The following is a 12,885-nucleotide window of genomic DNA, read 5'->3' as shown; positions in this document are numbered from 1 at the left end:
GACTTTAATAAATCCCATTTAACAATAAAATAAAGCGAGTTTGACTAACCCCTCCCCTGCATGACGTCACAAGACACGCCCCTCGAGTCCTCGCCTTATTTCACATCCAGAAACACCTATTTTCACTGTGGGGGGCATATACGGATTTGCTTTAGCACATGCATTAAAATGAACAGATAAACAGGTAGTTCTGAAAGCTTTCGCAATATGAACAAGTTTATTCTTTTTTTGATGTGTTTGTAGGATTATGTGGAAGGCAGTGTAAGGTTCACTTAGGAAATTTTAAGACGTCACCACCCCGGGAAGAGAATAGTTGCGTCCAATTCCCGCCTCCCCACGTGTCACGCGTGTCAGCTAAGAAGGCGTGGCCGTGACGTCAGGTTGTGGGCGGGTTGGGCGATTCCAAATGAGTTCTGGTAGGGGAGCTTCTTTAAGGAAGAAGGCTGCCCTAGGAATTAACATTCTTTCTCTCCATATTCCACTTGCGCAGGATTTAATTTAAAGTCACGGAAGCACGTGTGCTGGCTGACTGTCGTCTCCACGGCCATGAAGAAGACGGGGGCGGGGGCGGAACCCCTCCTTGTCGCCGCTCCACCGAGTGGCCGCGTCCATTCTGTGCCGGTGGTCGGATTTAAGGGGTAGGGAAAAGTTAGCTTTAGGGATCGCAAAGCGTGGTGACCCCATGGCCCCGCTGGGAGGCGTCCCGGGGCTGGTGCTGCTGTTCAGCGGGAAGAGGAAATCCGGGAAGGACTTCGTGACCGAGGCGCTTCAGAGCAGGTGTCCGTGGGGTGGGGAAGGAGGAGGACTGGGAGACCCCGAATCACGTGACACGAGGGGTGTGTTGGGGTGTGATGGAGTGAGCCTTGGAGTTGGGGTCCTCGGGGTGCAGGGCAGAAGGACCACTGGCTGGCCAGAAGTGGAGGATTGTCACCGTCAGGAAAAACAGCAGTCTACACACGCCCCCCTCAAAGAACCAGGCGGGCTATAGATCTTTCGAGAAGTATTAGTAACAGTTGCTACCAAGGCGCTTTTTATACACCATTCCTAATCCCCCAGACAGTATTTCGAGGTAATGTACGGAAGAAGAAACTGAGTCACAAATAAAGGATTTGCCTCAGACCACACCCCAATTGTATCTGACTCCACAGACAAATCCTTAGCTAGTACTCCACCTAGCTGATGGGATTTATTGAGCTTTTATTGTATGCCAGATACTGTTGTTAGGTACTGGATGTTATTTTTAGTCAGTATCTTCATTTTGCACATGCAAAAAAGGAGACTCTGAAAAGTTCAAAAGACAAAGGACACCCAAACCTGCCAGGAACACAAAGTTGGTAGATCCAGGACTCAAATTCAGCTTTCTTCTAGTTCTAAGGAATGGGTTCTTTTTGCTTTTCCCTATTGCTTCTTTAATACTTTTTTGTTTGAGTGTTTTTTTTTTTTTGGCCTCTGCCTGCTTGCTTTTGAGACTTAGTTCCCTAATCAGGGATCGCGTCCCAGACCTTAGCAGTGAAAGTGTGGAGTCTTAACCCCTGGGCCACCAGGGAATTTCAGCAGGTTTTCTCCCAAAGGAAGATGTTCTGTGTGGGAGCATTTTTTCTGGCTAAGGAGAGCACAGAAGCCAGAGAAGGTGGAATGGGGCTTCTCTCCTGTTGAAGGCCAGTGTGTTGAGGGTGCTAGGAGGTTGCTTTTGGGCACCATGGGGAGTCTAAGAGGTTGTAGAAAATCCAAGGCAGAATTTGCCACCTGAATCTTTCACCACTAAGTATCTGTCACCTTTTCCCAAGTTACATTTCTCAACCCAGCACATCAATCAATTTGTGGTCAGAAGCACAGACTCGGGAATTAAGACTGCTGGGATTCAAATCGTGACTCATCAGTTTATTCAAGTATGATCTTGTCCAAGTTTCTTATGCATTCTGTTCCTCAGTTTTGTCATCCATGAGTTGGAGATAATAGGGTGATTGTAAGGATTAAATGAGATGATGTGCACAACTCTTAGCACCTAGTTACAGGCATGGCTTCCCAGGTGGCTCAGTGATAAAGAATCCGTCTGCCAATTCAGGAGACACAGGACACGTTGGGCTTTGATCCCTGGGTCTGGAAGATCCCTGGAGTAGAAAATGGCAACCCACTCCAGTATTCTTGCCTGGAAAATGCCAAAGACAGAGGAGCCTGTTGGGCTACAGTATTTGGGGTCACAAAGAATCAGACATGACTTAGCAACTGAACACAGCTGCACAGGCTCTGGGACTAAATGTTGGCTTTTATTTTCATTTTTCCAATGTGTGTGTGCTCAGTCGTCTCCGACTCTCCAGCACTCTGAACTGTAGCCTGACAGGCTCCTCTGTCCGTGGAATTTTCCAGGCAAGAATACTGGAGTGGGTTGCCATTTCCTACTCTAGGGGATCTTCCTGATCCAGGGATTGAACCCATGTCTCCTGCGTTGGCAGGTAGATTCTTTACCACTGCACCACCTAGGATGCATTTTATAATATTGGCTTTGTTACTAGTACTTGACTTGCAGTGGTCCTTTGGGTGAGTCAGTTTTCCTCCCTCAACCTCAGTTTCCTCACCTGAAACATGGAAATAAGAATACCCACCTCACCATATCAGTGTTTGGGCAGAAGTCATGTATCTTTTTTTTTTTTTTGCCATGTGGCAGGTAGGATCTTAGTTCCCTGGCCAGGAATTGAACCCGTGCCCCCTGCAGTGGAAGCATGGAGTCTTAAGCACTGGACCAACAGTGAAGTCCCAGAAATCGCATAGCTTATTTGCATTTGTATCACCTGGATCCAAATACAGTACCCAACAGATGGTTGAGTAAATTGAGCAAGTGAATGAATGAGTTGTTTATGTGTGCAGACCAAATCCTTTAAGACTGAGATACCCCTGGCTATGAGAGAACAAGTTCAGGAGCCCAGCAGTAACCAAATCCAGCCTGAATATTCCTGGGATCTTCACAATGTAATTATACTTTTATTTGTCTTACTTGTTAAGCGTTTCAGGGCTTTTTCACATTTGAGTTTCATATTAATCCTCTGGGAGACAGAACAGACATTGTTATCCCATTTTACAGATGAGGAGATCAGGAAAGTTGAGACCTGACAAGGTTATATAGGTACTGACAGCTGACATGGGGCTTCACTCTTCTGGGGCCTGGAAGCCTCAGGTTAATGGGGTTCGCCTCTCCCTGTCTCACAGGCTAGGGGCTGATGTGTGTGCTATCCTCCGGCTCTCCGGTCCACTCAAGGAGCAGTACGCTCAGGTAGGTGGCAGCTCTGTGGCACCTGGTGGGTTGGAAGGAGCCAGCTCCCAAGCTTTGGTTGCTGTGCTGTTGCTTGAGTCAGTGGCAGGGTCCCTATGACCCCCTGCTGGCAGGGTGACACACAGCTCTCTGCTTTCTATAGGTGGACCTATAGGGTGGCATTTTCCATTTAAGTTTCTTTCCCATTGGCCTTACTCACTTCAGGCCACCTTCCCTAGAGGATGGTCAGGAAAATGCGTCCAGAAAAGGCTGTAGATGTGAGTTGGCAGCTCTGATGCTGTGTTATTGGTAACAGTCTGTACCCTTATTCAAAAAATATGACACAGATCACCTCCCCCTGCCCCCTCTAAAGTTGGCCCGCCACAACCCATGGAATTCTCCCCTTAGAAATTTAATGAGTTATCAAGTTACATTGTTAAGTGAAAAAAAGCAAGATGTAGAACAGTGTTTAGAGAACACTGCTGTTGCTAATTTGCTTCAGTCGTGTCCAACTCTTTGTGACCCAATGGACTGTAGCCCACCAGGCTCCCCTCTCTATGGGGTTTTCCAGGCCAGGATGCTGGAGTGGATTGCCATGCTCTCCTTCAGGGGATCTTCTAGACCCAGGAATGGAACCCACATCTGTTATGTCTCCTGCACTGACAGACAGGTTCTTTATCACTATGCCATGTGGGAATACCATAGAGAATGCTGCATTTATATAAAAATGGGGAAAATTGTAAACATATTTGCCCATATATTCAGCCATTCAACAGATACATATGGAGCACATTCAGCACCATTCTGGATGCTTGGGTTGTGTAAAAGCCTGGGCAGGATACATAAGAGACTGGTCTGGCTGCCTCCAAGAGGGGAGCTATGTGGCTGGGGAACAGAGAATGGAGATGTTTCACTGTAAACTATTTTTTGAGTTTTGAACCATGTAGATTTAAAAAAAAAATAGGACTGTAAAAAAATAAACAGGAATCTCAGAACCTTAGATTTTAAAGAGGGAGCCTGGAAGTTGGGATCAGCTCCCCACACCATGGAGAGCCTGCTCTTCGCTTGCATTTCCGTCCTAGACCTCGAGGTGTGTCCTTCTTGTACTTAAGGTTCCTTGGCCAGCTGGCCCGTGTCTGGACTGCTGAGTCCACACAAAATGGATCTGTTCGCTGTGCCACTGGTCTTCTCCCACCAGCACAACAGACCCATTTGTAGGGTGGCAGCCTGGGGGGGCCTGGGATAACAAGAGTCTGTGGTTTTCAAAATCTTTTCCTCGTGGGAACCTTTCCCAAATGAAATTGGATGCGGAGATTCTTTGTATCCAGTAGACAGACTGGGAGCAATTTTGAGTGAGGGGAGGCACTCAGCTTTCCCCAGTGGGGCTTGACATTTCCAAACCCCAGGGCTCAGAGGAACAGTTTAAATACCATTGGTCTGCTTTCAGACTTCCCAAATGAGGCCCCAGTCCAGACTGCTGAGCCAGGCTGGAGGGTGGGGTAGGGTCGGTGGGCAGGAGCTGGCATTTCTAAAACCCCAGTAGGAGACTCTGACAGGCCAGCCTGCCCCTGCTGTTTTTAAGTCCAGCACCACTTCATCCCTTACACCCATTACAAAACACATGCAAAATGAAATGTTAACGCATTGATTTCTTCAGTTGCAGTGGGGAATATAATTGACAGGCCGACCATAACGCCCCTGGGAGCTAACCTTCTCCCAAGGTAGAGTATGTGGGAAACTAGTTTATGAATGGGAGATGGCTGTTGGCCTCACCTTGGAACAAGGTGGTAGCAGGTGATTTGACTGGCTGGGCCATGGCCCCCTCGGTTTGCCCATGAAGAGGCTGAGTCTTTGGGGAGAGGGTCTTGCTGCATTGAATGCCAGGGGAATCTGAACCCTCCCATTCTGGGGCCCTCTGATGGACCCTGTTGCTTGCAGTGTTCCTGGGGAAAGGGAGGCCCGCCTGGAAGCAGCTTCCTAGGGCGTCAGAGCTGCCCCTCCTGCCTCAGGGTTCCAGGAGTGCCCAGAGCCAAACATGATGAGGCTGACTCAGCAAAGGTGCCCGGAATTGGGAGTGAGGAAGGAGATGGGGGCAGGGGAGAGAGACAGGGAAGCCTGGTCTCCTGGGCTTTGGGAGGGGGACAGGCAATGCCAGAAGGGGTAGTGGAAGGATCCGGAGTGCAGTGTTTTGAGACTGCCCGCTTCTGGGTGAAGGCTAAGCCTGTGTGTCCAAGGGAGGCAGACTAATTTCAGGACTAGTTTAAGCCAGAAATAATTGGGAAGGCAAAACTGTTGCAGAACAGAAAACCACATCACACATTTAAAGGCAAGCCAAAACAATTTCTGGATGCCCTCAAGACTTTTCTTCCATCTATCTGCCAGTGCTCGGGATTTCTCAGTTTCTAGGCCCCTTTCCCTTGCAGGCCTCTGTCCTGGCAACAACCTCATGAGTCCTTGCAGCAGCCCTCAGGGAGGGCGGGTCAAGGTGGAGGTGGCGGGGCACCCTCTTTCCGTTTTAGGGGAGACCAGCGAGGTTGAGAGGCTGGTGGCATAAACAGAATGTGCTTTGGGCAGGAGCACGGCTTGGACTTCCATAGACTCCTGGATGCCAGCACCTACAAGGAGGCCTATCGGAGGGACATGATCCGCTGGGGCGAGGAGAAGCGCCAGGCTGACCCAGGCTTCTTCTGCAGGAAGATTGTGGAGGGTGTCTGCCAGCCTGTCTGGGTGAGTGGGCTCTATGGTGGTACTGAGAAAATCTGTTTCCCCAGCCCTCCATCCCTCCCCAGATATGTCCATTTCTCTCTCCATGGCCACTTCCCTGGCCTAAGGCCCCGCTGTCTCTCACCCAGACAGCTGGAGTAGCCCCCACACTGGTCCCTGCTTCAGCTCTTGTCCCTTGTGATCCATTCATCACACAGCAGCCAGAGTGACCTTTTAAAAACAAACCAAGTCAAGTTTGGAACCCTTTGTCCTGCCGTTCTGATGGACGAATTGAAATCCTTAACATGAACTTCTGGGCCTTGACTGATCGGCTCCTGCTGCCCTTCTAGCTTCCTTGTTCCTTCAGCTGCAGCAACATTGGCTTTCTCTCTGTTCCTCAAGTAAATCAACCTCCTTCTGGAATCAGGGCCTCCGCCCGTGTCCTTCTACCTGCCTGGAGCGCTCTTCCTTTCCCTCTTCACCTGGTTCTGTCCAGCTCTGTGTCCATGGCGCCTCCATCGGGAAGCCTTCCCAGATACCCAGGTCCTAACTGATGTTCCCTCTCAGGTGCTCCTGTAGCTCCTTACCCTTTTCCTTCTTCATTCTTTCTGGCAGCCAGTGGTACCTTCTTGTACCAGGACTGGTTCCAGGTGATGTGGGGCTACATCATGTGAAAGTCTGAAGTCCCTACTCTCAAGATACAAACATTGTCGCTGGGGGTAGAGGGAGTTAGGCCCTAAATAAATGTAGAGTATGTGGAGATAGCTACTAAGGGGAAAAGAAAGCAGGCCACAGCTATGAGGAGGCCCTGGTTGCTGCTTTGTTAAGGGTATCAGGGAAGGCCTCACTAACGTGATGACATTTGAGCAGGACCTGCAGGAAGTAAGGGGTGACCTAGATGGATTTTTGCAGGTGAGAGTTAAGTGGCAGGAGGTGAGGTCAAGTCATGCAGGTTCTCTGGAAGAGCCTGGAGTTTGCTCTGAGTGAGATGGGGACTCACTGGAATGTTTTGAGCAGAGGAGAGGCATAATCTGATCTTAAGCTTTAAAAAATTTTATTTTAAGGATGACCTAAGATTTAAGACCTGCCTCTTGAGAAACCTATATGCAGGTCAGGAAGCAACAGTTAGAACTGGACATGGAACAACAGACTGGTTCCAAATAGGAAAAGGAGTATGTCAAGGCTGTATATTGTCACCCCGCTTATTTAACTTCTATGCAGAGTACATCATGAGAAACGCTGGGCTGGAAGAAGCACAAGGTGGAATCAAGATTTCTGGGAGAAATATCAATAACCTCAGATATGCAGATGACACCACCCTTATGGCAGAAAGTGAAGAGGAACTCAAAAGCCTCTTGATGAAAGTGAAAGAGGAGAGTGAAAAAGTTGGCTTAAAGCTCAACATTCAGAAAACGAAGATCATAGCATCTGGTCCCATCACTTCATGGGAAATAGATGGGGAAATAGTGGAAACAGTGTCAGACTTTATTTTTTTGGGCTCCAAAATCACTGCAGATGGTGATTGCAGCCATGAAATTAAAAGACGCTTACTCCTTGGAAATGGCAACCTACTCCAGTATTCTTGCCTGGAAAATTCCATGGACAGAGAAGCCTAGTAGTCTACAGTCCATGGGGTCGCAAAGAGTCAGACACGACTGAGCAACTTCATTTCACTTTACTCCTTGGAAGGAAAGTTACAGCCAATGTAGACAGCATGTTGAAAAGCAGAGACATGACTTTGCCAGCAAAGGTCCATCTAGTCAAAGCTATGGTTTTTCCAGTGGTCATGTATGGATGTGAGAGTTGGACTGTGAAGAAAGCTGAGTGCCGAAGAATTGATGCTTTTGAACTGTGGTGTTGGAGAAGACTCTTGAGAGTCCCTTGGACTGCAAGGAGATCCAGCCAGTCCATTCTAAAGGAGATCAGTCCTGGGTGTTCTTTGGAAGGAATGATGCTAAAGCTGAAACTCCAATACTTTGGCCACCTCATGCGAAGAGTTGATTAATTGGAAAAGACCCTGATGCTGGAGGGATTGGGGGCAGGTGGAGAAGGGGACGACAGAGGATGAGATGGCTGGATGGCATCACTGACTCAATGGACTTGAGTTTGAGTGAACTCTGGGAGTTGGTGATGGACAGGGAGGCCTGGCGTACTGCAGTTCATGGGGTCGCAAAGAGTCGGACACGACTGAGCGACTGAACTGAACTGAACTGACTGAAGATTTAAGAGGCTCTTCCTGGCTGTTGGGAGGAGGGCAAGAGTGGAAGCAGAGAGGCCAGGCTGAGGATCTTTCCACAGGACAGCAAAGTGGCCATGGCTTGACTTGGAGTGGTGGAGGAGTGGCGAGAGGGCTAAATTCTGCACAGGTTTTGAACATAGAACCAGTAGGATTTCCTGATATGATGGCTGACTTCCCTTGTGGCTCAGACGGTAAAGCGTCTGTCTACAATGCGGGAGACCCGGGTTCGATCCCTGGGTTGGGAAGATCCCCTGGAGAAGGAAATGGCAATCCACTCCAGGACTATTGCCTGGAAAATCCCATGGGCAGAGGAGCCTGGTAGGCTACAGTCCATGGGGTCGCAAAGAGTCGGACACGACTGAGCAACTTCACTTCAGGGTGGAAGGACAGGAGACAAGTCCAAGGATTTTGTTCTGAGCAGTTGGACAGCTGGAGTTGTCATTTTCTGAGACAGGGATGATGTGGCAGAACGAGTTTGGGAAGAAAACCAGGAGTTTGGTTTCCCAGTGTTAAGGTCCAGATGCAAGTTGATAAGCGCTGTGATTGCACAGTAATTAGTGAAGCTGCTGGTTTAGAGTGTCTCTCCCACTAGACTGTGAGCTCCCTGAGGGCAAGTACCCAGTCTGCTTACAACTCTACTCCAAGAGTCTAACACAGTGCCAGGCACACAGTAGGTGTTTGACAGGTGTGTGTTAGTCGCTCAGTCGTGTCTGACTCTTTGCAACCCCAAGTACTGTAGCCTGCTAGGCTCCTCTGTCTATGGGTTTCTTCAGGCAAGAATGCTGGCGTGAGTATTCTTCCCTTCATAGTATTTGTTTAATAACTGGCTGAGTGAACATGCCCCGCAGCTTGGACAAGAACATCTGGCTTCTTTATTCACTGATTCATTCATTCATTGACCGTGTAAGGTACAGTTTGGGCTGAGGCAGAAAGAGGAAAGATGACCTCAACAGATGTAGGTTACCTTTATTCAGGCAAGGAGGGGCGACAGTCGGCCTAATGACCAGGCTGAATGCGGAGAGGGATCAGGGAGGCTTCGTATTTATAGGGAGGCTTGTGGAAGCGATAAGGGAAACATTAATCAGGCAGGATGTTTTGGGTATTCTTTAGTAGAGATGGCATTTGTAGTTGGGCAGGGGGTGGTAAGTCTTCTGTGCAGGTGTAGAGGGTGGAAGGTTTCTGGACAGGGGGTGATAAGTCCCAGATAGATGCAACCGGCCTGGAGCATCAGGGCGGGACCTAGTTCTGATTTGTTTTCTCCGAAGTTAGATGATTCAGCAAGGGCCTTTGAAACTGTTGTTTTCTTTTCTAGGCCCAAAAGACTCCTTCAGACCGTGTGCTCCTGAACGCTCCCTGTGTGTCAGGCAGTGCTATGGACCAGGGACGGAGTAGTGAGTGAGACACAGTCCTTCCCCTCATGGAGCTACCCTACAGAGCAGGGATCAGACAGTCAACACAAAGAGATAATGATGGTTTCATGAATACTTAGTGGTCAGAGAATAAACAGCGTATCAGAATTGAGAGGGACAGGGAGGGAGCCAGGGTGGTAGGGTCAGCCTGTCCCAGGAGGTGACATTTGAGCAGAAACCTCTCTGAAGTGAGGGAGCCAGGCAGAAGGAGAAGGAAGTGCAAAGGCCCTGAGAAGGAGACCTGGTTGGGATGTTTAAGAAAGGGCCAGGTTGTCAGCTGGACGCAGCAGAATGAATGAAGGGAAGGTGACAGGAAATAGGTGTCAGATCTTAAAGGGCCTTGTAAGCTGGGGTGAGAGCTTTGGATTTTATTAAAATGGTGGGAAGTCTTGGAGGGACTTAGGGCAGGGGGCTGATGAGGTCACATTTCCATTTTAAAAGGTGTTAGGGGCAGGGACTGATGAAGGTGTCTTTGTTTCTGGCCTGGGTTTGTCCATCTGTAAAATGACTGGCTGATCTGATTTCAGAGCCTGAGGCCTCTTCAGCTCACCGTAGCCCACAGCGTGGGAAGAGCAGGCCTCAGGCTGCATTGATCAGGGAGGGATGCCTGAAGGGAGGAGCGGATGTCCCTTCCAGCTGGTTGGGTGATCGTAGGGAGTGGGGCTGCCCTTGTCTGGGCTCTGTAGTCTGGGCTCCTGCTCACTGGGCATGGGGCCAGGTCTCCCTCTCTCCCCTGTAGCTCCAGCGTCCGGCCCTGCTGCTTCCTGCACCATGTCCTGCTGGTCACTGCTTTATGTTCTTTCCCTGTAGCTGGTGAGTGATACACGGAGGGTGTCTGACATCCAGTGGTTTCAGGAGGCCTATGGGGCTGTGACACAGACGGTCCGTGTGGTGGCCACGGAGGAGAGCCGGCAGCAGCGGGGCTGGGTGTTCACACCAGGTGAGCTGCTCACAACCTCTGCCCCAGGGCTCAGCATGCGTAGACCGGGCTACCCCCTCCCATGTTCTCGGTCTTCCGCTGTCTCCCTGGCAGGCTGGGGGTGTGAGCAGGGGGTTATAAAAAGAAGTCTGAGGTCTGGGGCTCGGGAGTGCCTCCAGATTAATAAGTGGAGTTGAGTAGAGGATGGTGTCCTTGGGGTAAAGGTTTTCCTGTGACCTTGGCCTGGTTCCCTTACCTGGGTTGTCTTTTCTAGGCCAGTGGGCTTCTGGAGGTCTGGCTGGGACCCTCTGCTGCCCCTGGTCCTTCACCTTTGTGTTCCAGCCTGGAGGGGGCGCTGACAGTGGGTCAGAGGGCAGGCCTGACAAACTTCATTCCTGTTTGATTAACACAGTGGGGGACGGGGAGGGGAAGCTTTCCTAGATGGCCCTAGTAGTGCCAGCCCAGGACCTGCTCTCTGGCAGTTCAGGGGCGTAGCTCAGGTGTCTTCCCTGCCCTGGGTCACTGTTAGTTGGATCAGTGGTCTGACTCTTCCTAAATGAGGTGAATAGCTTCCTAATGGCAACCCACTCTAGCATTCTTGCCTGGAGAATCCCACGGACAGAGAAGCCTGATGGGCTACAGTCCGTGGGGTCGCACAGAGTCATGACTGAGTGTCTAGGCACACTCATCTCCTGGGCACTCACTCTGGCCTGGGCTAAGCGCTTTGAACACATTATCTCACTTTATAGTCACAGTGGACCCACCAGGTGGATGCCCTTGTTACCAGCCTCACTGAGAATGGCTCATGCTGCCTCCCAAGGGGCCTGAGTAGGAGATGTCGGGATCGAAACTGACACGACCGTCTTCACATAAAATGAAAACAAAATTACCGTTTGGGTTGTCTGTGGTTTGAGATGGCAGTGACAAGTGAAGACGTCAGTGGGCCCCTGTGCGGGGCTCAGGTGGCTGTGGACCGGTGGATCTGATGTCCCAGTGTTTCAGGGGTGTGGGAGCGCCCTCTCGGGTGCGTGGTGGTTAGCTCTGAGGGGCTGAGGAGTGTTCAGGAGAGGGTGGCTTCTCGTGGGGCCCGAAGGCCTCGATGCCCTGTGTGTGTTGGGAGGGACGGGCCTGACCTTGCCATACCTCTCCGCAGGGGTGGACGACGCTGAGTCAGAGTGTGGCCTGGACAACTTCGGGACCTTCGATTGGGTCATTGAGAACCACGGGGATGAGCAGCGCCTGGAGGAGCAGTTGGAGCACTTAATAGAATTTGTCCGCTCCAGACTTTAGCCGGCAGCTTCTAGGAGCAGGCCAGGGGCCGCTGGGCTGAGGGTGGGCTGACTGTGTTGGACATGCGGTTGCTGACGCTGGCCAAGGTTGGGGAGCAGACAGAGGGCCTGGGTCAAGCTTTCTGGGGGCTGATAGGTGTCAGACAAGAAACCTCCAGGGACCTCATTTCGTCATGAAAAGGACAGCCCTGCCTCTTTACGAGGAGACTTAAAGGGCAGAGGGGAGGGAGTTGGCTGTGTTTGAAGCAGAGTGTCCCCATCTCCACAGGTGCCAGGCCTGTAAGCCTGGGGTGGCTGTGATTCCCTGACTGGATGTTCTCAACCCCTTGTTCTGAGCAGGAGCCTGGGGCTCCCCACTGTGGATATCATAAACCTCTCTGGAGCACCTGCTCAGAACTGGACATCTCTCTTTTCCCAGATGGCAGCTCAGCTTGCGTGGGGCTCCATAGTGTCTGGGTTGACCTGGTGGCTCTGGGTTCCTGCTCTGTCTCCCCTCTGGGCTGCAGCATATCCTGCAGAGGCTGACCTTGATCTGGGCCACTCGGGTAACAAGCCTGTGCATGTCTGAGGCAAGATTGGAGTCTGAGGGTCTCGTCTGCTGGGATGGCCCCAAGAGAGGTTCCGTGCTCCACAGAAAGTGCCACCAGCAGGCACCCAGAAGGGCTGCGGTGTCATAGAAAGCCAGAGGCACCAGAGCTGGATGGCCCTTGGTAACCACTGAGAGGCCCTGGGCAAGTCATGTAACCTCAGCTTTCCCGTAGGAGTCCTTGGACTTGACCCCGCTTATTTATAGAGCCTTATTTAAGTGTGTGTGCCAAGTCACTTGTTATGTCCAACTCTTTGCGACCCCTTGGACTGTGACCTGCCAGGCTCCTCTGTCCATGGGATTCTCTAGGCAAGAATACTGGAGTGGGTTGCCATGCCCTCCTCTAGGGGATCTTCCCACCCAGGGATCAAACCCACATCTCTTATGCCTCCTCCATTGGCAGGCAGGTTCTTTACCACTGGTGCCACCTGGGAAGCCCATAGAGCCTTCTGCTGCTGCTGCTGCTGCTGCTGCTGCTAAGTCGCTTCAGTCG

General features: G+C 50.8%; 1 protein-coding gene across 2 annotated transcripts; it reads left to right on the top strand.

The window, feature by feature from the left end:
* PMVK (phosphomevalonate kinase) lies at positions 211–12,202 on the top strand. Of its 2 annotated transcripts, XM_018046205.1 has the most exons (6): positions 762–777; positions 3,205–3,268; positions 4,905–4,968; positions 5,822–5,974; positions 10,409–10,538; positions 11,671–12,202. In XM_018046205.1, exons 4-6 carry the CDS (start codon positions 5,888–5,890, stop codon positions 11,805–11,807), a joined length of 354 nt encoding a protein of 117 aa, XP_017901694.1. In that variant the 5' UTR covers positions 762–777; positions 3,205–3,268; positions 4,905–4,968; positions 5,822–5,887; the 3' UTR covers positions 11,808–12,202. The 2 variants fall into 2 exon arrangements, with proteins under 2 accessions (XP_005677482.1, XP_017901694.1); XM_005677425.3 differs by lacking the exon at positions 4,905–4,968 and having other exon boundaries at positions 211–777.

This window comes from Capra hircus, chromosome 3 (assembly GCF_001704415.2).
Source record: "Capra hircus breed San Clemente chromosome 3, ASM170441v1, whole genome shotgun sequence".
Lineage (NCBI taxonomy): Eukaryota > Metazoa > Chordata > Mammalia > Artiodactyla > Bovidae > Capra > Capra hircus.
The sequence above is the reverse complement of the archived record's forward strand: the minus strand, read 5'-3'. Positions and strand labels throughout refer to the sequence as shown.